The sequence below is a fragment of the Leiobunum rupestre genome, chromosome 4, assembly GCF_980474605.1.
Source record: "Leiobunum rupestre chromosome 4, qqLeiRupe1.1.hap1, whole genome shotgun sequence".
NCBI lineage: Eukaryota > Metazoa > Arthropoda > Arachnida > Opiliones > Sclerosomatidae > Leiobunum > Leiobunum rupestre.
In genome coordinates, this window is record NC_143387.1 from 70,094,081 (window position 1) to 70,119,374 (window position 25,294).

At 34.1% G+C, this 25,294-nt stretch overlaps 3 protein-coding genes across 6 annotated transcripts; 1 reads left to right on the plus strand and 2 right to left on the minus strand.

Annotated features, from left to right (window-relative positions):
* Window positions 1-411: 411 nt before the first annotated feature.
* On the minus strand, window positions 412-8,167 carry LOC149948886 (casein kinase I). Of its 4 annotated transcripts, none has more exons than XR_016480715.1 (8): window positions 7,869-8,167; window positions 5,033-5,139; window positions 3,108-3,234; window positions 2,808-3,046; window positions 2,593-2,746; window positions 2,300-2,516; window positions 1,998-2,061; window positions 412-1,683 (listed from the first exon to the last, which is right to left on the minus strand). XR_016480715.1 is itself a non-coding variant. In XM_090174065.1 (8 exons), exons 1-7 carry the CDS (start codon window positions 7,989-7,991, stop codon window positions 2,051-2,053), a joined length of 978 nt encoding a protein of 325 aa, XP_090030191.1. In that variant the 5' UTR covers window positions 7,992-8,167; the 3' UTR covers window positions 412-1,683; window positions 2,003-2,050. The 4 variants fall into 4 exon arrangements, 3 of the variants coding, with proteins under 3 accessions (XP_090030191.1, XP_090030193.1, XP_090030190.1); XM_090174065.1 differs by having other exon boundaries at window positions 2,003-2,061; XM_090174067.1 differs by lacking the exon at window positions 1,998-2,061 and having other exon boundaries at window positions 2,276-2,516.
* A 255-nt stretch (window positions 8,168-8,422) lies between these two features.
* LOC149948887 (DNA-directed RNA polymerase II subunit RPB2) lies at window positions 8,423-12,997 on the minus strand. The gene is made up of 14 exons (XM_090174068.1): window positions 12,861-12,997; window positions 12,403-12,739; window positions 11,962-12,340; window positions 11,734-11,898; window positions 11,478-11,674; window positions 11,287-11,406; window positions 11,045-11,231; window positions 10,698-10,981; window positions 10,174-10,639; window positions 9,630-10,112; window positions 9,345-9,563; window positions 9,060-9,281; window positions 8,637-8,993; window positions 8,423-8,571 (listed from the first exon to the last, which is right to left on the minus strand). The coding sequence occupies exons 1-14, from the start codon at window positions 12,877-12,879 to the stop codon at window positions 8,482-8,484; spliced, it is 3,525 nt and encodes a 1,174-aa protein (XP_090030194.1). The 5' UTR covers window positions 12,880-12,997; the 3' UTR covers window positions 8,423-8,481.
* A 112-nt stretch (window positions 12,998-13,109) lies between these two features.
* On the plus strand, window positions 13,110-22,026 carry sp3 (phosphatidylinositide phosphatase spermathreecae). Its single transcript, XM_090174069.1, has 19 exons — window positions 13,110-13,318; window positions 13,719-13,799; window positions 14,482-14,618; window positions 14,685-14,798; window positions 14,961-15,008; window positions 15,079-15,261; window positions 15,330-15,720; window positions 15,782-15,974; window positions 16,165-16,363; window positions 16,428-16,627; window positions 16,692-16,937; window positions 17,076-17,147; window positions 17,210-17,283; window positions 17,339-17,494; window positions 18,130-18,236; window positions 18,302-18,583; window positions 18,809-19,027; window positions 19,099-19,409; window positions 19,492-22,026. The coding sequence occupies exons 1-19, from the start codon at window positions 13,207-13,209 to the stop codon at window positions 19,991-19,993; spliced, it is 3,627 nt and encodes a 1,208-aa protein (XP_090030195.1). The 5' UTR covers window positions 13,110-13,206; the 3' UTR covers window positions 19,994-22,026.
* The last annotated feature ends 3,268 nt before the right edge of the window (window positions 22,027-25,294 follow it).

Sequence of the window (25,294 nt, forward strand, 5' to 3'; positions counted from 1 at the left end):
TGCCAAGATATTTCCAATTGATTGCCGTATCATGCGTCATGGTACCTCTAACGTAAGGTTCGTAAAAATGCTTGCCGCACACTAACGTACCGCGAGAAATCATGCGGGATCTTAATGATGAAAATCATCCCTAGCTTCTATTAAACCTGGTGACTGATATGTTAATTTCGTTGATCCACCATAAACAAAAAAGTTTATACACCCTTTAAGAACCTAAAAAACGCAACTATTATAGAATCTCTGGTACAGAACAGGAGATACAGGACCTGATATAAAAGGATGTGTGGTCTACTTCATGCATGGGCTATACGAGTGAATTTCCATTGCTTAAGCCTCAACCTCACCCTTTCTTAGAAACACCTAATGGAAAAACTATTTGACTGAAAAATAAAGTAAAAACTCCGCGTTACACAGCATTGAACATTGTCGTTTTATTTTTGTTGCTCCACTATAGGTACAAAAACCTCAACAAGAAAACGTGGGACAGTAATTTTTAATTTTTTTCAAAGTCCATGTTAAAAAAAAGGAAACCAATGGAGAAAACAGTTATGCACATTTTACATTTTAAAAAATATTTACAAGAAATAAAAATGTTTTAAATAACCTAGTGTTTCGCTAGGCATACACTTTCTTAATTATGTTAAAAACAAATAAATATAGGTTCGAATCAGAAGTTTTTTTTTAAAGAAGCATTCCACCTATATGTTATCTATAAGAAACATAATTAAGAAAAATATCGAAATACGATGTATTTAAACTTCTAATATTACTATTTTAATTTTGCGGGACTATATAAAGTCTACACTGAAATATATATATATTTTTTATCATTCTCATATAGAACATTTCACTAAAGTAGAATAATCTTATACGTAAAACTAATTTTAAATTTTTATAGAAATAATACAAACTAATACCACCAAAACATGTTTTACTACTAGAAAGTACCCTTTTTATAACACTACGTTATTAATCAAATATTTTTTCTTTCCTTTTATTATAAATTAAATATTTATGAATGGGGAAAAGTTATTGGATAGGCAAGACTATAATTTTGCAAAGATGAGGGGATGGTAAAAACGCTTGACCAACAAGAGACATAAGGGCATTAGGAAATTTGCCGTACAAAAATTAAATAGTAAATACAAAAAAAAATTAAGTGATGGTAGAGCTAAAAGAAATCACTTTTATCAACTTTCTCTCAATCTGAAGAACTTAGTTAAATTGTTTTATCATATTTCCATAAGATGTATTGTGTTTTTTTTATTTCCAAAATGTTGCTGAAATGCAAATCCCCTTAGTTATGTTTAATGTTCACGGACAGTAACGTATTACACACTTAAGCTCGGAAATTTTTGTTGCCTGGCCAAATTTTATACATTTCCATACCCCCATTCTCCTTAATGTTTTAACGTAATACTTAAATCACCTTGGAAAATAAAACAAGGGGGTATAACTTTACTTTCTTTTAAATGTAGTTGGTGAATTATCAATTTTTCCAGTGGAGGGGCGGAATGGATATATTCGTTCAAATAATGTACCTTTCTTACGCAATTTTGCCTAGAAATTTCCGAGTTAACCTTTTCATATAAAACACGGGACACTATCTTCAGCAACCAAATTTTTATGTCAAGTTTTATCATAATTAGCAACATTGGCCCTAAAAGGTATTTTAACGTCCACCTGAACAGGAAAGAATAAAAAAAAAGGTGACTGTTAGAAAAACGTGCTTCGCTAAGATACAACCATTATAGTGGCATGCGAACAATAATTGTCTTTTATATTACAGCTAGAGCTTGGGCCTTAATTTTAACGTTTTACATACTAATTGTTCGGAAACTATCGTAAATGATAGACAAAGCAAGCGTAGGCAACAGCCGTAAATATACATTTTAGCAGCCTCTACTAAATATAAATAATAAAAAAACTTTTAAAAATAGCAGCAAAGGCAGCATACATTCAGCGTATAAAATTAACAAAGTGTTTTTATGACGTACCTTACCATAAACGTACGGCTAGATGCCAATTTTTTGTTTTGTCTAAAAAAACCTCATTTTCTTTCTGAGACATAAAAATACAGACACATGTTAAATCTTCGTGAACTTGACTCAGCAAATCCCTAACACTTAATTGTAAGGTAGAATGTATGCTTAAACTAATACTTTTAAAACCACGAACATTTAAAATAGAAGAAGACTTAACACCCAAGCAACTTGATATCAGTTTTTTTTTCCAGTAAACAAAATATATTCATGCTAACTTCAAAAGGCCTAACCTAAAAACAATCCAGCTTATTTACCAGGGGTGGCCACGGGTTGCGATGTTCCTCCAGCCTGCGCTGCGGAGGCAGCTGCCTTTTGTTTCAACATGGTCCAATCAAAAGTGTAATCGTATTGATGATTTAAAGTGCGGAACAGGATTCGGAAGAGCTGCCGTAGGTACATGTAGTCTGGCGCTTCTTCAAATCGAAGACCTCGACAGTAGTTGAGATACATTGTGAATTCCGGAGGATATCCCTAAAATAAAATTGATACCTTGTTCAATGGAAACGCCTATAAATAACCTATTTGTTTTGCGAATCAGTATCTGTACCTTGCACAATACTTCAATAGGCGTTGACATTTTCTTTTCACTGATCTTTTCATATTTTTGTTTCTTAGTTGCGGCTTTCAAGCCTTGCCAGGGTAAACTACCGCGATTGAAGTACATAAGCACATATCCGAGAGATTCCATATCATCTCTTCGACTGTAAAGAAAAAAGTTTATTTTAATTGGTTCATACATCAGATATTAGCGTGGTTATATACCTCTGCTCAATTCCTAAATGAGCGTTAATGCTAGCGTATCGGGCAGTTCCGGTTAAATTTTTGTCTTCGCGGTAAGGAATGTGTTGGCGGGTTCGATTGTCCCTGTACTTTTTTGCTAGTCCAAAATCAATCAGAAATAGCTTGTTACAGTGTCTTCCAATACCCATGAGAAAGTTATCAGGTTTGATGTCTCGATGAATGAAGTTTTTGTTGTGAACAAATTCTATTCGGCCAATCATCTTGGAAAGAAAGTGATGGTTAGAATAAATATAATTATTTCAAGATAATTGAAGGGCATACTTGATCAGCCAACATTAGAACAGTTTTCATTGTGAAACGGCGAGAGCAGAAGTTGAAAAGATCCTCTAGGCTGGGACCCAAGAGGTCCATTACTAGGACATTGTAGTCTCTTTCCTGGCCATACCATCTAAATTTAAAATAAACACAATTATCAGAAATCAGTTTTGTTTCAAATTATTTTATTAAATTAATTATTGACTTTATTATGTTTGAATTATGTGAAACTCAATCCTAAGAGGTAGGAAAATCACTACTGTATAAATATAGCTCATTTGGTTTGTAAAATTTTCATAAAATTATCTGTCAAAATGACACTGCATGAAGATAAAAAATTTCAACTTAACATATTTTACTATATCTAAGTAACGATGTAAATTCAAGACAGATTCTTTGCGGTTTAAAAATTGACAATATATTTTAGAATCATTAAAACAATGTTACAATCGTTATAAATCTCAATATTTAAACAATAAAGTACCCATCTTCAAATTTGAACCCATTTAATTACTTATCATCACACCCTCTTAATTAATTTTTTCCCTTAAATTAATGTGTCAAATAAAAGCCACCCACTATATCCTCTTTTAAATACATTTACATGGCATATAATAAAATTATCCCCCATAAAAAGTTTGCTTTTAATTTTTGAACAATAAACAATTTTTCAAGTTGGTTCTTTGTTGTCCCCAAAAACCTGTTTAGGTTAGCCACAGTAGCTCTCCTTCGCTTTACAAAGCTATTAGACAAGATGATAGACGAAAAACAGGAAGGCCAGTGACCCTCTAAATATATTAAACACAAAACTGACATAATAACTCTGGGTTCTATTCCCCTGGAGTGTTTAAAAATTACCTTTACTTAGGATAAATTATATTGTACATAAACTATATTCAGTTGCGTCAAAAATGTTGGTAGGCTTTTCCCCACTTAATCAAAATCATTTCTTGCATAACTAAAATACCCATTAAAAGAAAAGCATCCCAAAGTGTCTTAAAAAGGTCCGCAATAATTAACTTGGCTTCGCATAAAATAAAAAAGATTTAATTTCCATTTCCCTATTGCACGCTGCTTTTTTATAATATAGTTCCTCAAATTAAAGTGGGTCACAAGTAAGGAGTACCTATGAAACTGTGAAAAAACTATTACAGGTGTATAGTATTGATGGTATTGTGTTTTCTACACGCATAAAAAAAAGCTATCTTGGCTGAAGATAGACATTGTTCTCTGAAAGTGCACCACCCACTACAGCAAAAATAAAATAAAACCGGTGGGTTAAATATCTCTTGAAATAATAGAAGCCAAAAAGTTAGGCTTACAAGTGAAGTTTATTATGTTCAGAAAACACAATGGAGGTAATAAATAACACTTCAACAAAAGGTATTAATATTATAAATTTGTTCGATATTTTATAATTATAATATAGTATATTATAATAATTTTAATAACTGTAAAATATAGGCAAATATTAACTAAGATTCCATTTTGGGGCACTCGTGTAGGATATAAAAAATAACTGTTGCGAAATGAATCTGCCATTGAAATACTTTTAAACGATATTGAAAGGACCTCATTAAAAAGTTTCCTCCTATCGTCACCAGTACAGGGGCTATGAAAAAAAAATGGGACAAACGGTGGGTGTCTCAACCGAGAAAACTAGCATTCGCATACATTTGCTTCATTTTATCAATACCGGAAATTTTTTTAACATTCAGCCTCCATGATTGCAGAAAAAAAGGATAAACCTCCGCAAAATTCTGTTTCTAACAAATTTCAATATAGTAAATTTTAAGATTTGACAAACCACTTTCTAAGGCAATTTTTATTCCTTATATATTTCTGATTATGTTAATAATACAAACAAAAATTTAGTGTCTGAATATCTAGAAACAAAACAAGTAGGTATACAAAATAAAACTAGAACATACCTTATATGAGGTATTCCAACACCACCTTGAAGAATTTTGTACAATTTACTTTCATAAAGAAGTTGTGGGTGCCTGGCCTTTGTTGATTCCAGCTTTACAGCCACCTCCTGAAAAAAATAATTGTTTATTTCAAGACTTACAGTAGCCTTCAGCTGCTGGGTACACTTTTGGTGAAAAACCAAATTGATTTTAAGCCCACTATAAATATTAATTTTTTTACTCATAAGCATTAGTTAAATAATTTAATTCCATAAATAAGTTAATATCAGTTATTTAATTTAATATCTACTACAGTAAGGTCATGCAATAATAATAATAGTTTTTATGATTTAATGATTAAAATTACCATCGACCATTTTTTACTTTTTTTAGATCAATAAAGAGTGTGAATATGGTTTGATTATATAATAATTCCTAAGGTAGTAATTTGAATGAGAGATTTCTTGAATGAGAAGGGAAAAAAACCTACTCCTAATCATTTGCATACCTAAATAAGTCGAAATACAGGAATATCTAGATTTGTTCCCCAACAACAAAGTACAATGAAATATACATTAGCTAGTTCTTAAAGAAGTCAATCTAAGAAAATGCAGTCTAAGAGAGGGAAATAAAAATGCTTTTTAATGTGCTGGATTTTCTGCCTCGAGGACAAATTTACAGGGATCACCTACACTCCCTATATTTAGCGAGATTTTTAGGGAAATAAAGCATAATATAGACAGTTTATGTTCTTAAGAAATTTAATGTTGTGTGCATCTTTCAATAGGAAAATCAAAAGAAGGATTCTAATCTTTTGCTAAACTTGCGCAAGTCAGTTTACATAGTTGAAAACCAGATAAATAATACAGCTATATCATAACTAAATTAGATAAGGACAGCCAATACGAGGCTTAAGGTAAAATTTCAGAGATTTAACAATAAATTTTTATATAGATCACACACATGGTAATAAGTGTAAACTTAAATTGACGAATACCAAGTTCTGGTATTTTTAAATGAATAAAATTTGCTTCAAATATGTTCACTGAAAAGGGGGGTACCATTACCCCTTAAAACTGTAGAAATATTTTATGGTATTAAAATTGTGCATTGCAGCTGCCACAGAACGTATTGCTTATAAAACTATAAATTGAAAGTAGTTTTCCGGTTACAATTAAATAGCTATAGCCGTAATTCCCATGCAATATTATATGCACTAGCAGTATTTGAAAAGGAAAAATGTTATTTAATTTAATTAATACCAGGATATTCAAATCCTTCTCCCCAAAAAAATTAAAAGTGTATCATAAGGAGCTAATACTGTTGGCATTGATAACCCCAATTCTTGCGCCTGTATTTTAACTCAAATTTTCATAAAAATTTGTAAAGTAGGGTGGATTTGTTGTAATAAATTCGCAAATGCATAGCTCCTGTTAGACCTATTTTTCTCAATAGAGGGAATTAGCATTTGCACATTTACTATAAAAATTCAGGGGCATCAAAATGTCTTTGTATTAATTAGTAAAATAGAATTGGGTAAGAAAGAAAATTTTTTGTCGGATAATTCAGTATCATTTTTATGTTTCAACTAAGTTTGACTCAAATAATTTGATTTAAATTTGGACTCCTTATCACATTTAATAATAATAATAATCAGCTAGGCTAATACCCAAGGGGCCTAAGTCATCAAGCGACTTTTAAAGTCATTAATTCAGGTGGCCGGGTTACAATGCGTAGGAGGGTGGTGGAAAACCCTTCATGCCACGCGAGCCAACAGCTCCCTATACTAACTATTACTGTTAACCTCAACAAGTTTTTATGGAAGGGGAAACCAAAGAACTCGGGCGAAAACTCCTTAAACCAGTGGGGAGAGAACTTGCAAACTTAATTCACCCAGTGCCACAAGCTGGGATCAAACCCAGCTCCTTCCTCTTGCTGCAAGGCGAAAGTGCTAATTACTTTAATTAAAAATTAAACTTCAAAAAACATATTTAATGCTTTTGCAACATGTTTCTGTTGCTGTAATGTGCTAAGCCATACTTCTTTGTGAAAATTTCGGAATAGTAAAAGTCAACTTTTTAGCATAATGACCAGTGTCAATCATAATACACGTTAGATTATGTAAATCTAGTAGAAATTACAATAAACATGCATTACGAAAATTCCGACTTTTAAAAAATGAGACCCAGAATTTAAACTATTAAGTTGTACATAGTCGTAGGCTTAGCTAACAGAACCATCTACATCATTAAAATGAAACATGAGCCTTTGTAGGTTTGAGGTAGTTTTCAAAAGGAATTAATTTGAACCAGAATCACAGACGTGTACACTGAAACCAGAGTTTAAAATTTACGTATTACCACATGAGACAATGAAAAATGTTAAAATTATTTTGAATATAAATATTCACTTATTTATAAATCAATTTTGCTTCTATAAAGGTTTTTAGAAGTATATTTCACCCAGTTCAAATTTTTCTTCTAAAACCCAACGGAACTCTGCCAAGGTACAGTTTCAAACAAATAACTTTAACAGTGATAAGGGAGATGGATTCTGCTCTTTAAGTGGTATACTATAAACTCCTGGTGTAAGTAAAAACTATGAACGTCAAGGCTATGCCCTTGTAAACAAGAACAAACACCTAAACAGGCTACACCTAAAACCAATACGTATAAATGGACGTAAATTAGTCAAAACTAGGGTAAGATTTGGAGCACTTATAAGGAAATATTAGTAAAAATTGCACTTTTTAGGTTCCAAAATCAGTAAAGTTAGTATTCTAAATTCAAAGACAATACCCAACAGCTGTAACTCGCCCAAATAGCTTCGAAAGATTTTTAGCCTACAATGACCTCACCTCGCCATTTGTAACGTTTATGCCGAGGTAGATATCCCCAAAGGAACCGCTTCCTATTTTCCGCACAAGACGGTACTTTCCTCCGACTATAAATTCAGTTCTCGAAACACTCGCACTAGCCATTTCCACTATTAGAAATAAAGTCTATTTTAAATAATCAAAAACGTTTAACGCGAAAAGGTTTCTATAAAAACTAAAGAACGCAGGATGGCGACCTCAGAGCACGATCGCCATCTTGAATCTCTAAATCGTGGCTAACTCCGCGTAAACTGAACCTTGTTGATACTTGGATTCGAGGTTGGCCGTGTTTACGAATCTTTCAAACAAAAGGATTTGATGGCGTATGTTTTATATCCCCCCGTCTGGGTCACGCGCCGCTGACGTCATCAGTATTATTGGTAAACTTGTCATACAGATGGCGGAAGCACGTTAATCTATATTTTTTACCCCAATTACACCTTTATGAGAAATATTTTAAAAAAAAAACCTCTACATAGATAATTACAACAAAAATAAATTGGCTTACATTAAAAATGTTTAAATCCACGTTGATTACAATTACTTTATTAAAATCAAATATAATACAAAGAGTAAAGGTTTAAAAATATTTTTCTTATATAACCATCATTCTTGGTGAAATACACATGGACATTAACTCTTGGAAGAGTAGTTTGCAAGCATACGGTATCCTGACTTGCGAAATCTATATTTAAAAATAAACATTATAATGCCCAGTAAATTATTTAGCAAAATATTGAAAAAACCAACCTGAGTTTTGTTCCTGCAACCTTTACACTCGAAAGTGTTGTTTCTCAGATTAGCGATGCAAACTAAACCGCAAAGATTGCAAACGTGAACTCTGTAGGGATCTGAAACTTCGAACAATCTTTCTCTAAGAAATTGCGCAGCTCCATGAGATATTTGACAATCTCGTTCCATTTCACCAAAACGTAGCCCACCATCTCGGGCTCTGCCTTCCATAGGTTGCCTCACTAAAATCTGTAGAGGTCCACGAGCACGGGAATGAATTTTATCATCCACCATATGTTTTAATCGTTGGTAGTATGTGGGTCCAATAAATATCTGGGCATTGATTTTTCTTCCAGTATGTCCGTTGAACATAACCTGGTAATGTAAACTAGTTTCAGATATCAGGAACACCTTTTATAACAAGGAAACAGAGTAACAGACCTCATTTCCTCGGAGGTGATAACCGTATTCTTGAAGCAAATTTGAAATTTTCTGTACATTAACAGAGTCATTAAAAGGAGTAGCATCACCGATTTCACCCTTATTAGCTGAAACTTTCCCTTGCAAGCACTCAATCAAGTGACCAATTGTCATACGAGATGGAATAGCGTGAGGGTTAATAATTATATCTGGTGTCAAGCCTTCAGCCGTAAATGGCATATCCTGCAAGAACAAAATTAATTTAATTATCATTCTGAAAAATTAAATTCTAAATCTCCTAATTACTTCTTGTCTGTAGGTAATTCCACAGGTTCCTTTTTGACCATGACGACTCGCAAATTTATCACCGATCTGTGGAACTCTGACAGATCTCACCCTGATTTTCACAAATTTATAGCCTTCAGCGTTTAAAGTTAACATAACCATATCCGATATTCCAGTTTCGCTGTTCCTCAAAAATGTACTGGCATCTCTTTTGGTGAATCTTTTTGTTGTTCCTTCAAGCTGAAAGAAATGGTTGAAAACTTTCAATAAGCTAATTTTTTTTGTAAAATCAAAAATAAAAATAACCTCGTCATCGTTTTCTGGAAGAGTGATAGTTTTCCCAATGATAACATCATCGCCAGATACACGAGTTCCGGGGGATATGATCCCATCATCATCTAGTTTATCATAAATTGCATGACGCATTCCTTGGCACGTTTCTCTCGTTGGTTTCTCAAATTGTTGCTCCTGATCCCCCATTTTTTTCAATTCGGAGTCCTTGTAGGAACGATAAAAGACGGATCTAAAGTACCCTCGATCGATAGCGGAGGCATTTATAATTATGGAATCTTCTTGGTTGTACCCTGTGTAGGATAAAATGGCCACGATAGAGTTAATACCAGCGGGTAACTCTCTGAAACGGAGATATTCCATGGATCGAGTGGTAACCAAAGGTTTTTGAGGGTAGTAAAGGACATGGGCCAAAGTGTCCATTCGAACGTGGAAGTTGGTGATGTAGATCCCCATGGCTTGTTTACCCATAGCAGATTGATAAGTGTTACGGGGAGACTTGAAAGATAATTGAAATTAGCACAAAGTGAGATTTTATTTTTGGATAAGCGAAACTAACTTGGTTATGATCAGGAAATGGAATGATGGAGGCACAAACTCCAAGAATCATGGAAGGATGAATTTCACAGTGAGTGTAGGTGGAACAATAAGCCAGATCCTTGTCCTGAATGTCATCAGGCATCATAGCCAACATGATAGTTTCTTCTTCCAGTGTGTCGATGAATTCCACCACGCCACTGGCTACCAAATCTTGCCAACTGTAATTGTTGTACTCCCTTTCTTTAAGCTGTTCAATATGACTTTTCTTAAGCAGAAGTTTCTGGTTTTCCACAATAAGTAACGGACGACAAATCCGACCAGCGTCTGTGTAAATACGAATTTCTCTGTCACGAATGTCTCGCACCATTGATACTTCAGATACAACAATGTCCATCTGTCGCCTCAATTTCCTCAAAGTGTTCATTAACTGATCAGCGTCACGATGAATACCCACCCAACAACCATTTACAAAGATTTTAGTGGCACTAAAACAAATATATATATAAATAAATAAATAGAAGACATTTGTTTTTTATTTCTTACTCTGCAATGGCTGATGGTGCAATTTCTTCCAAATTTTCCATACTCCATTCTTCCAAAAACTCAAGAATGGGAGACGGTTGGGAACCGACAGAAATGTACGACATGAGAGCCAGGTTTTTGACCAATCCTACAGCATGACCTTCGGGAGTTTCGGCTGGGCAAATCATTCCCCACAGAGAATTATGAAGTTGCCTGGGCTTGGCTAATTTACCATCTCTGCCAATAGGAGAGTTGACTCGACGTAAATGTGATAGAGTAGAAGCGAATGTTAACCTATTTAACACCTAAAAATTGAAATAACTTAGATTTGCACCGAAATATTATAATTCCCTTTGTTTTTAATGTACCTGGGATACACCGGCTCTGGCTTGATGAGCTTTTTTCTGATCACCCCAGTTGCCCGTAGCCAAAGAGTACCGTAAACCATCGGTAATGATTCTGGTTTTAATGGCAAGTTCAATGTTGAAATCTTTTCCTCTATCAATAAACTTTTGGGAGTACATGCGCACTTCTTTAGTTAAATTACGAAATAGTCTGAAAAAAGTAAGAGTTAGAACTGCGCAATTAAAAATATAATATACAATTTTACCCTCTGAAGAGGAAAGCCATCAGAGGGCCAGCTAGATCTAATCTTTTATTTCCGTAGTGATCTCGATCATCCAGTTCTCTTCTACCCAAGGCTGCCAAAAGCAGACGGTGTACCATGTACCTTGAAATTAATTCCACTAGATTGAAGCCAATACATTTTTGGTAATAAAGATTCACACTAACACAACTTACCCCAAGTAATACGCTTTTTTGGTTTCGCAAAAGTCACTGACACCTACATGAGGTAACATTTCTTTCTGCAAAATTTCTTTGGCATATTTGATCCTTTTGTCTTTTGTAACACCAGCCCGTGCCCCACGAACTCCAATAAAATTTAGGGCTACATTTTGTTCTTGAACTACAAAGGCTTCATCCAGAGATGGTTTCACCTATACACTAACATGTTAAAAGATTGTTCTTCTAAAGGTTAGATACAATGATGACATACCATTTCCATCATTTCGGGATCTTCAAAATCATAGATAATATGTTCCAGAATGTCTCTGTCAGCCACAAACCCCAAAGCTCTAAAGACAATCATAATTGGTATTTCTTGTTTGATATAAGGCAGGATACCAATTATTCTTTGACCAATTGCGCTCTTCCTAACACCCTATTATATTGGACGCAAAATTATAGTTAATTTTTCCAAACTAAAGCCCTACTTAACGCATACCTGTCCACCCCTGGCTAACATATTGACCCAAAGTGTGCTCGTAGGTCTCGAAGAGTGCTCCATACAAGATCTACACTCTGCTTTATAGGCATATTTTGAGTCCTTCATTGAAAATACATAAACCGTATTTGTTGCCATCTTTTCTTGAGCAATTAACACTTTCTCCGATCCGTTAATGATGAAATAACCTCCTGGATCAAGGGGGCATTCATTCAATTCACTAAGATCACGATCACTTAAACCACTAAGCAGGCAAAATGTTGATCGTAACATAATCGGGATTTTGCCAATAAATGTCTTTTGATGTTGCGTTTCTACAGGATCTTCATTTTCTTTAATAACTGTTTTAGTGATATCTACATACAGTGGTGCAGAATATCTGAAATGAAATTATAAGGAATCAGAACAATCTGTGGACTCATTGCGCGATAAACCAATTACGTTAGATTCCGAAGTCTTGCTTCATTAGGCATCATAGGTGTAGGAGCACCATCTTTCTCCCAATGAGTTGGTTTAGATAAATAAATTTGCTCAAATTTTAATAGAAATCGAGGAGGATTTTCAATTTCTCCAGTTGTGTGTTGTGCTTCAGCCTGCAGCTCAATTTGAGGTGTATCTTCTACAATTCTTTGAACTGACATTTGAATAAACTCGTCAAATGAATCTAGCTGTTGTCTGACTAATCCCTTTTCATCAAAATATGCGCTAATAACAATCCAACAGGCTTCTTGCCATAAATCAGTTGTAATGTCATCAGTCGTATCTTCATCCATAGGTTCTAACAGAAAACATGGCAAAAAACCTTATAATATATGACGAGGCTTAACATAGTAAGTGTAATTCGCTTATTTTATAATAAATAGATTTTCATAAATTCTTTATTTATTTATTTTATTTACCATCTTCCTGGTCGTACATGATGGAAGGTAGCAGTAAATAAAATTCAAATTTTATTTAAAAACGAATAAAATAGATTTGGTAAAAGTTCGCCGACGATTCCAACTTCCAAGACAGTAGAAATTTGTAAATAGATAAATTGTCGTCATTAGACTCATTACTACGTAATATAACCTACTTTCATATAGCTACTTTGGCAAATGCTCTTTTTAGCGCCACCTATGGCGACGTCGCGGCGAGTTCCCCGAGAATGTAAACAAAACAAAAATGTTGGAATTCCCTAGAGGCGAACGTCCCGCGGATTCGCCCGGTATTTAGTATTTAAAATTTAAAATTTATTTGTGCAAAATGAGTACACCAACGATGGAAGTTTTAATGACAGAAGACTTTTACGTAATCGTGGACAACGAAAATAGTTTATGGTGTAACAGAGTGGACGGGACGATAACACCCAAGATCGGTAAGTATAAGCCTTGGGCGAATATTAATGCTAGGCCTATCTGTCAAATATTTTTTCCAATAAAAATTGAAATTGCTTTGCACCCTTCATAGAAAACGAGATACGATGTTATTATTGCTTACCATTGTCTAGCTGTAAAATTTAACATTATAACGTGAATCTTAACTGTAATACATCGTTTAATTAAAATGTTAACTTAATTTTGATTTAGATGTAGTGTTACTGTTAACCCATATGTTGCTATTTGCTAATCAGTCTAGAAAATTTCCGAGGAATTACTATTATAGCTAAATGCAAATGTGAAAAACAAAAGACATTTTATTAGATATTAATGTTGCACTTAGGTTAAATATAATTTTTTATGCAATGTTTATCTAATTAAAATTTCAAATTAATTTAGATGCTGATATTAAATCCCTCCATGAGCCAGTTTGTCTAGGAATGGTATTTGGAGTCATTGGAAAAATCCAGATTCACCAAGGTTCGAAAAAAATTATCCCTTTTAAACATTTATTGTAAGCTTATGAAAGCATGTTAGATCTATATTTAGAAGCATTGAGAAAATATATAATTTATGTAGCAGTATAAATCCTACTGGAAAATGGTTTATGCACTTTGAAAGTCCTCCCCATTACCCCATTCCTGTTGGATCAATAAATCAATACTAGAGCAACCAAAAGTAGCCCTAGTTAATTTAGGGCGTTGAGAGTTACAGTCCATTTCCTACCATTCCTACTGCGATGTAAATTTTTTTGGCTATGTATTTGTAATACCTCTATATTGCATGGTAAAGTTCTTGGGCTAATTTTGAAATCCATCACATTTTCTAATCTTGCCTCTGTGTGTTTTTTATTATGTTGGTGTAACAGAATTAAAAAATGTTTGCTAGCTGATAATGAGTTTTGGCTTATTCCAGCGCACAAAGTTAAGAATAGAAATATATTTCGACTATATGCGTGTATTTGGTGGAAGCCGGTTGTTTGGGGGGCTTCTAAATTTTTTTCTTTATTGCTAGCTACTCATAATGTGATTGCTTGGCAATTTTTAAAGTTATACGTTGTAGCGCCCAAAAGTTGGCATTTCTCCAAAAACAGCTTTTTTCATTCTGAGATATTTTCACACTTTTCCTTTAGGAAAAATAATATAACAATTTTTTCTTCTAGATCTTGACAAGAAACTTGTGTTAATTAAACAGCAGGGAATAGTGGGTCGCTTACCCGGAAATCACGAAACTTTTAAAATACAAAAAATAGCTTTACTTCCATTGTCGCAACATGAACAATTGGATCTGGAACTTGAGGTCAATATTACATTCTCAAAATAAAAATGGGTTAATGCTATAAGAACAAAATATGACTTCTTTCAGCAATGTAAACATCATCAAAATCCTCGCAAATCAGAAAAAACGACTCCATCTGAAGGCTTACAAAAAACATGGAACTCCATTAAAACAGCAACGTCACAAGTTAAACCCCGAAAGGTTCGAGCAGTTTTGCCCTCAATAGTTAAAAAAAAAAATAATAATATACAATAAGTCATATCAGGACAAAAAAAATTTAATCTTATATTAATGTATTTTTATTTATTGTTTTTATTTACTTTTTTTAATATACAATTAAAACTTTGAAACTTATATTTGTAGAAAGATTTTGCCAAAGATAGGGAAAAGTTTGATAAACGAGTTTCAGATGTAAGAGTTTTTCCAATAACTCTATGAAATGAACTTTTTTCATTTGACTATTGATGTTACAAAATTGCAGGAAATTTATAAGATGTTCAATGATACAGACTCATTTTATTACTCCCGAACTGGAGATTTAACCAATAGCTTGCAAAGGCAGTATAACCAATCTCCAGAAACCAAAGAAAGGCCTTTATGGGCCAGAGTTGATCAAAGATTTTTTTGGAATCAACATATGCTCACTGAACTAATTGATATGAATGTAAGATTTCACAATAAAGATGAAGGAAGTCAGCTACAGATCTGATATTCTATTCAAATATTTATCAGGTAAAAGCGGCAGACTTCTGGATTCTACCTGTAATTCAAGGATATGTTCAAATTGAAAGATGTTGGATTGACATAGTTGATGACTTGGACTTGACTCCCCTTCATGATATCGGTGCTGGTCCAATTGAAGTCAAGCCACCCCCCGAAACCCAACAACAAGGGCGTGAATACACCATGATTCTAATATCGCGGCGTAGTAGATACCGAGCAGGTACTCGGTATAAACGTCGTGGTGTAGACGAATCAGGAAAATGCGCTAATTACGTAGAAACAGAACAAATATTCGAATATCCCCCCCATGTAGTTTCTTTCGTGCAAGTTAGAGGATCTGTACCAGTATTTTGGAGTCAACCTGGATATAAATATAGGCCACCACCCCGTTTAGATAAAGGTAACCTAGTACACTCATAGCGTATATTTTCATATTTACTAAGTATTTGATTTACTAATAGATGAGGAAGAAACGCAAACTGCTTTTGAAAAGCATTTTGAAGAGGAGGTTAATCTCTATGGAAATGTGGTGATAGTCAATCTAGTTGAACAAATTGGGAAAGAAAAAGTAATTTCCGATGCTTACATGAATCATATACTACGCTACGACTCATCCTCTCTTATATATGTCATGTTTGATTTCCATGAATATTGGTAATAAAAAAGTATAATATATGGTTTCATAAGTATGACTTCATATTGCTCGTTTAAAATTTTTTTCTGAGGCCAATGTGAATAACTGTAACTAAAACTCTGTGATAAAGACATACTTATGGAACAGTATCTTAAATATATGAAAAAAATTGGGAGAAAATTATATAATACTAAAATTTTATTTTCTTAGTCGTGGAATGAAATTTGAAAATGTGTCGGTGTTAATAGAAAGCATTAAAGATTTGATTAGGGACATTCGCTACTGTTGGGTGGACAGTGAAGGTTTAATATGTGATCAACAAGGAACGTTTAGGGTGAATTGCATAGACTGCTTAGATCGCACGAATATCGTTCAAACTGCATTGGCTAAGACTATCATGGACATTCAGGTTGAGTTAATTATACACTATGAAATTAAAATTGTCCGCTAATGATAACTTTCTGCCTCCCTAGTTTGTGAGGTTAGGTTTAATACCTCCAGAGGGCATTTTACCAGCAGGATGTCGCAGAGTTTTTCAAATTATGTGGGCTAATAACGGAGACATAATCAGCAGGCAATATGCAGGAACTGTGGCTTTGAAAGGAGACTATACTCGAACTGGAGAGAGGAGATTAGCAGGGGTCATGAAAGATGGTTATAACTCAGCGAGTCGGTCAGTGAAAAAAGTTTTAAAGTATAAAGTATAAACCAAAACTGTAACTTAAAATCATTCGTAGTTATTATGTCAATCGCTTCAAAGACGCTTATAGGCAAGCTACCATAGATTTGATGTTGGGTAATCCCGTAACCGAAGATATTAGCGCAGTGAGTCCTGAAAGAGAAGAGGCAGAGCATGATTTGGAACTGTCCGAGCTAGAGCACCATGAAAGGGTAAAGCAGCTAATCGAAGACTGCAAGAAAATTCTAATACCAGAGTCCGAGACTGTTCTAGGGGGTTGGGCTCTGATTGATGCTGATCCTGTGTTAGTGTCTTTTCGCATATTTATTACATTTATCTTGGATGCATTTAGTTTAATTTCTTGTAAAAACTCCTTGAATTACTAATAAATTCTTTCAAATTTTCTTTTGATTCTTGGATACTTTTCTGCTTTTGACATAAGTACCGGAGACCCCAATCAGCAGGACATGGACACCATTTTAGTCTTAACCAAAGAATCTTATTATGTTGCAGAGTAAGAGAGAGAAAAGATTCATTTTATGCTATAACCGACTTACATTGTTAAATTTTTAACAGGTATGACGATGAGACTGATCGAATAACCAGGTACCAAAGAGTGTTGCTAGAAGACTTAGAAAGGATAGAGCTGGGTAAAACTTAATAATGTAATATTGGGATTCAACTTAATAGTTTTTAATCCCTCAGGACCAGAACCTTCCATATTTAAGTCCAAACGCCACTGTTTAAGACTGCATTATTTGGCAAATGGCTTAAGTGGTTTTTTTCAAATGTTTCGATCTACAAATACCCGTTTCTTTAATAATATGGCTGTGCCAATTAAAAATGAAGAAGAAGCAGCTGGTATAGACAAAAGTTTTTTGCTATTATCATAAGTAACAAAATAGTGAAAAGTGTGGCACCCAATAATATAAACTCTCCACTCCCTATTGATATACGAGAATCATTTTTGGTAGTAATAATAAAAATTAGCTAGGCTAATAGGCTAATACCCTTGGCACCACCTTAGGCGTAAGTCATCAAGCGACTTTTAAAGCCATTAATTCAGGCGGCCGGGTTACAATGCGTAGTAACAGTTTAGTTTGGTGATGAGAAATATATTACCTTTCAATCTCAAGTTCAAAAATAATTACAGTTAGAAATATGAGAAGTACTGAAATTTAGTTCCAATTTAATATTTATCATTATTTTTTCCATAATAAGTGTTATTTTTCCCATTTCAATTTTACATTAAGCTTTGGCTATTTAAAAGACTGACGGTGGAGACCTTGGCTATTGTTCGTATTTGTTACTTGGAAGTTCTAAATTCTAGTAACAGTTCTTGAAAAGTGGTCAGTAAAATTTATTTGGTCATAGATGAAATGGTCTATCATTAGATAATTTTGAGTTGGGAGAAAGAGATGCGCCAACTATTATGTTACTTATGCATTTATCATCGAGACTCACAATCATATTTAAAGGCTGTGTTGTTTTTATAGAATCTCTTAAGGCTATTTGTGAAGCCTTCAAAGTAGCTTTAAGCGTGAAAAGTTTGAATGTTCCTTTCTTTGAAGGAAAACTTGAGCGTAGAAAAAGCAAGTTACCGGTAGGTTCATTTTGGAAATTGTAAAATCTAATCTTAGTTTAATATTAACATATGTCTATTTTCAGTTGGCCCAAGGCAGCATTCATGGAAGCACTGGGGGATACAGAGCCAGTCGTTCCCATTTAGTTTCATTCCACTTAGAACTGCCCTCCCTGAGTTCCATGCCGCGCAACATCTCCGAGGGACAGCTTATGAACCTTAGGAACGTTGGCTCTAGGGCCATGAGCAACATGACCTCCCAAATCGCCAAACTTAACCCCATACGTGGAATAAGAAACCTCGGTAAAAGGGGAAATGGAACTACCTCACAAGGTGGAATGTTAGCTGCAGTTTCAGAAACGGGATTGGTAAGGATTAAAAGAGTGTGACAATTTTTTTGCATGTTAGTTTTGTTTTAAAGAGTTTTAAGCAACAAATAAAGTTTTTAAAATTTTACCTGCATGCCGTTTTATTATTTTGATATTTACCAAATCAAATTTCCCAAATAACCACATTTCCTACGTTTGTGTTTTTATTGAAATAAAGTAGGTAACATGACGCATTTTGTATAAAAATATTTTATGTCATTTAAGACATCATTTCAAATGGATAGCTCTTCCGATTCTGAGGATGACTCTCTAAGGAAAGTTAAGAAACATAGTTTAGGCGTTGTGGTCTCCACCAGTGGCAATTTCATCCACCAAATAAGTGATCGTACACTTAGTTCCGACTACTCCGAATGTAGCGACATTGACGAACATGAAATGATAATGATCTCGGACAGTTTAGAAAATGATGACGAAAATTTTGAGGTTATTATTTCTTTCTATGCGCAAAGTATTCCCTTTTTTGTCCCTTTTTTTTTAAATTCAAATACAAACAGGGAAGCCAAGATAAGTTACTTGAGAGTTGTGGAATTTTAGCTACGAGTCCAGGTTTGTCTAATCTCCACGGAGGCAGTAGAGATAGCCTTCATCAAGTTGTTAGAGCGAAGAGCATCGAGGGAACCCATAGAGCTCATTATCACAAACATGGACATCATCGCCATCCATTTCACCACAGGCGTCACCAAAACTACCCTGATGTTGATGACTTTGTCCTGGATGCAATGAAAAGGGCCAACCTTCGACAATATCGCAGAAGGAAAGCTAGTTCAACGTCCGCCTCAACTCTTTCGCTAACTTCGAGTTCAAGGTGATTACCCATTAGAATCAACCCTCTTTCATCCAAAACTGAAGCTGAAGTTTTTAGTGATCTTGAATATTACATGTTTTAGACCTCAGCAAATGGCTCCTCAAATACAAATCAGTTGTGAGAACTTGACAATGTCAGGAGCCAGTTCCAGTAGTAGGCTTTTAACCGTGGATGATGTAGTTGGACGAGCTGGGCGTAAACTTTCAAAATCTTCGGAAGCCTTGGAAGTGCGTTCAACCGTTAATTTGGCCTGCTCTTCTAGTGAAGTATCCCATTTGCTTGTACATGAGGAGAGTCCTATCGACGCAGCGGAAAGTCTAACCGCTAAAATGAAAACTTCTCACAGCGAGAGCGCTATTCAAGACTTCTCCTTTCCTTCCCTTAATCTGCCGAACCCGCTTTCCTCACCCTTGGTCATTAAAAAGGATCTGGTGCTTTCCCCTTTGTCCCGCATTGCCAAAGGAGTACATAACCTTGGAATGAATTTAAGACCAAACCGTCATCAGCAAAGTATGACGCCCGAAGAGTATGAAAAATTGAAAGAAAGAAGGAAAAACTGCAAAACGAGAATCATCGATTTGTAGGTGAATAAACCTGATAAAAATTATATCTAAACAAAAAAGCCTTTCCGTTTTAAGGAGGTTAAAATCAATACGAAAAATGGGCATTTTCTTAACCTCATAATACGTATACATCGAGTATTCAAAATTTACCCTAAAAAAATACGCTTTTGCGTCTTAAAAACGTAAGCCCAAGGGCTGTTTAAATACTAATATGACAAAATCTATTAAAGAGCAAATATGTTTGAAAAAATAAAGCTGCCATAATATTATATAATCTTCAATCCAAAAAATTATTCAGGTGATCCCACGGAAATTGGGTCCCTTTTCGTGATAGTTTTGCTTCAATTTAATTTTCCTGATAGATTAATTTAATGGTGTTTGGAAATAAAAACAGCTCGAGATAATATGTGCAATTCGGGTTAATCAAGAAATTAGTATAATTGAGCAATTATTTTTAGATACCATACCAGGGCATTTTGCAGTATTAGAGACTGAAACGTCTTTAGAGACTGATTTCAAATAAATATCTATATCTATGTTTAAGATTGTGACGGTAATATTTAAAAAAAAAAACTTTATCCTGTTTACTTATTTTTACTTTGCTCATTTTTTGTCTTTCTCTTTTAAACTATTTTTAATCAAAATCTGAGCTTTACACTTTTCAGTTAACAAATATATCTATTTTGTATGAAGTTTATTTTCTTAAAGGCTCAGATTCATTTTCAAATTATTTTTAGGTTGAGAATTTAAAATTTTTATACAAAGGTTACAAATAATGGTTGTATCCATGAAGCTTACAATTTGAACCCCACAAAACTAAAATGATATACATTTGTTTCCTCTATTTAAAAATTGTGCTTTAAAATTTATAGCAAAATTATTAGGTTTTTGTGATGGCCTAGTCATTAGTAAATGTTCTCTAGCGGAAGTTTATAAAAAACTAACATTCCTTTTCGAGCCTTATATTTTTTTATTATTTGAAACAAATTTATGTTAGAAAAAAATCGTGCCGTGACTCTAATATAAAATCCCCCATAAATGCCTATAGCGAAACATTTCCCCGTCTTGTGGATGGTGAACTTCCCTGCCTTGCAGAACTATTATAAATGTTATAAGAATAAAGAAGTTTAATTATATATAATCAAGGTATTGTATAAAAAAATTCAAGAAAGTAACTGTAAAATATATTTCTTTTTATCCCGGGCAAAGTAGTTGACAAAAATCTGTTATTGAATTACTAAAGTTTTGTAAAATTAATTATTTGCTTCAATTGGAAAAAATTAACTAGAGGAAATTATGACTGTAGATTTAAATAAGTTTCCAGTTAGCTCAAAAAATTCTGTAGCGTTGAAAGTAGTACTATAATTTATCTAGTAAAAAAGAACGCAGCTAGTTTAAACGTAGAAATGTTCAATTGCGTGCAAAGTAGGCCTAATAGAAGTTTAAATACAAGTGCAATAAATTATGTCTTGTTCAATTCTAACTTACTAATAAATAATTTAGCCAAATGTAGTATTTTTGTTATGCAAAACTGTATTTTCACGATTTCTATATATTGCACTAACTTATGTACTCTACGTAAAAAATACTGAGGAAAAAGTAGAATTTAGTATTGCTTATGTATAGTTTATGAAGTTATATTTGATCAGAAATGACATACTCTCTTGGGAATCATATAAAAAAGGGAACAGATTTTCTTTATAATTTGTTTGTTATACCTACAATTTATTTATTGGGTTTTTATGATAATTGATAATCAAGTCTAATTTTGTTGTTGTTTTAAAACAGTTAGGTGGTCATTGCTAGTCTGTAATATATGTATTATTTTATTACATATCTTTATCCGTTGTTATATTACTATAATAATTATTATTCATAATGCCAAAGTTATTCATAGAGTAAAAATGCCTAGCAGAAACTTTCTGTGCACAAAATTTGGCCTTTTTAGAAATATAAACAGACATTAATGAAAATCGAATGAGATAGTAAAATAACACAAAAATTTTGTCAACCTTATGATAGAAAAAATTTCTAAAATATGATGATGTAAATACTCAGTTTGATGTTAAAATTTAGCTCACAATGTATATATAAAACTGCAATTTAGTAAGCCAAATAAACAAATGTAAAATTAAAATACTGTTCATTTATTTTTACCTACAACCTATTGATGACAATAATAATAAAAGCTTTTTTATTGAGATATCCTTTTCAGTAATTACACCGATTTACAAAAGGGTCTCTTAAGTTAAAACAGCTATACAGCCGGTTATGGTTAAAACATAGATATACAGGCGGCCATGGTTAAAACATAGCTATACAGCCGGCTATGGTTAAACCATAGCTATACAGCCTGCTATGGTTAAGCCTGCTATGGTTAAACCATAGCTATACAGCCGGCTATGGTTAAAACATAGCTATACAGCCGGCTATGGTTAAAACATAGCTATACAGCCGGCTATGGTTAAAACATAGCTATACAGCCGGCTATGGTTAAAACATAGCTATACAGCCGGCTATGGTTAAAACATAGCTATACAGCTGGCTATGGTTAAAACATAGCTATACAGCCGGTTATGGTTAAAACATAGCTATACAGCGGGCTATGGTTAAAAAAACAGCTATATAGCCGGCTATGGTTAAAAAATAGCTGGGATTTTTTAACAATAGGTACTTTTGTTTTTTTTGTGTTTTTTTGGTTTGCTATTTGTCAAGGATTACAGTAATGCAAAAAGTTTTAACCGCAAGTTATTATTTAAAAAGATATGATCAATGTAAAATTGCTACTTGCTAGCAATTTTTACAACGGAAAATACGACATATTTCGAGATGTATGTATGTGTTGGATGAGGTAGGACTGTTGACGAGGACGATTCTTTAAATTACTAGATTTTAATACTTTTTGGATAAAGTAGGACTGATGACGAAAAAGAAAAAGGCTAAAATGCAAAACAGTACTAACTTTTAAGGGTTGGGGATTTTTCCGGTATTTCAACGCATTTTAGCCTTTTTTAACCATACTATGTCATATTATATGTCGTCTGTGTGATGTTGACTTATACAATGTCGAATGTATTCTAAGTATTGGCGCCTGACGGCGCCGCGCACTCGCTTCGCTCGAGCGCTGGGGGCGCGCGGCGCCTCCCCAACCCCATACTAAAAAAAGCTATGGGCCATCTATAACGCAACCTAGAGGACAGCACCAAGCCTGACGCATCAAGTATCGTCAACCCGATATTAATCCAACCTAATAATATAAATAACCTAACCCATTATCCCCGCCAAAACCCCTAAAATGCATTGAAATACGGCGAAAATACCTGAAATAAAAAAGTAAGTTAGTATGTTTTGCATTTCCACATTTTCTTTTCCGTCATCAGCGCCACGTTATCCACAACGCATTAAAATCTAGGAATTTAAAGAATCGTCCTAGGGAAAATTCACTGCAAAAGGCCAATGTTTAAAAATGCATATCTTTGTTAATATTCATTTTCGCCAAAATAAAATGAAAATTAAAGTAATCCCCATCTTGCCCTCTATCCAAAAAAAATATATAAAAAATCGGGTGGGGGGCAGCTATTCTACACTTAACCCAAAATTGCTGGCAAATAACAATTTAATATTTATCATATCTTTATAAATAATAAATTGCGGTTAAAACTTTTCGCATTACTGTAATCCTTGACAAATAATAAACAAAAAACAATAACAAAACCCAAAAAGCCGTAAACACATTTTCGGTTTGCACACGTTTTAAAAATTTTGTAATATCTTGTCGTTAAATCTAATTCGTCATCAGTCCTACCTCATCCAACAAGTACAAAAATCTCGAAATATGTCGTATTTTCCTAGGTAAAAATTGCTGGCAAGTCACAATTTTAAATTTATCATAACTTTCTAAATAATAAATTGCGGTTAAAACTTTTTGCATTATTGTAATCCTTGACAAATAATACATCTAAAAAAATAAACAAAACCCAAAAAAACAAAAGTACCTATTGTTAAAAATAGCCAAATAGGGGAACAGCCGGCTATGGTTAAAAATAGCTATACAGCCGGCTATGGTTAAAAAATATCTCTACAGTCGGCTATAGTTAAAACATAGCTATACAGCCTGCTATGGTTAAGACATAGCTATACAGCCGGCTATGGTTAAAACATAAATAAATAAATCGTTTTATGTGTCCAGTAGTTGGTTAAATGTATGGTACGCGGCGTACGCCAAACGAGACAAAATTCTCAAATTAACAAATCTATACGTCGAAACGAAAAATCGAAATAATTTACAAGTCGAAACGTCGACGAAAATAATTCTCATTTTTCCCGGACGAAGAATATTATAATTTTTGCCCCGAAAATAATTCTTATAACCATAGAAATCTCATACGTAACTAAAATACTGCCGCCTACGGCCGAGCTTGACGCCAGTTCGCCTTGAACCTTCAGCCAATGAGAGGCCGTAGAGTGGTTCCGCCAAGGAGGATAATAATCCTCCTTGGATCCGCTACTATAGCGGGAGATAGGTGACGTCATTCTCTCTGGTGACATTAAATTCTTGGCAGAACCACTCTTAGAGCTCTGATTGGCTGAGAACTGACTATCGTCTGCCACGGCGTTTGGCCCATTTGCCAGTTACACGGCAGCATTCTAGTTACCTATGAGATTTCTATGCTTATAACAGAGTAGAGCCAGCAATGTTGCCACTCCTTGGCCTTTCTCCCAAGATCTTGGCATTTATGAAAAGGTATTGTTTTCCTTTGGTTTACACGCTTTAATTCAATGTACAACAACAGAACGGAAACGACTCCAAAATTAACCCATTTTTCGCACTGGTTGATGCTACATAAGTGGCTATAAAAAGATCGGCCCCGCAACGCCACCTAGAACCGTTTCGGTCGCGAATATAAATATATTTTTTTTATGATTTTTAGTCAATTTGAGCCCACTCCTTTTTTTTTATAAAACACGGTGACCTGTATAAAACAAAATTTTTATGCTTAATTTTCGTTTCTGCTTTGAAATTTCGCGCTTGGCATTTCTTGGCATTTTTTCGAGCTCGATCTTGGCTTTTTGTAAATCATAGAGTGGCAACACTGAGGGCCAGAGTAAACTTCGAGCACGAACCATAGATATAGGAAACGTATATAAAGGTCTAGATCATGGACTGAATTTACAGTCCGTGTCTAGATAAAATATTTCAAAGGGAGTGAATACGGAGGTGACAGCTAGCAGAAACGCGTAATTTCTGCAGGCTATCCTTATAGGGCGCTATCGTCGCGAGAGCCGTTGTCTCCTGCTTAAAAATTATTCTAAAAGTCACCA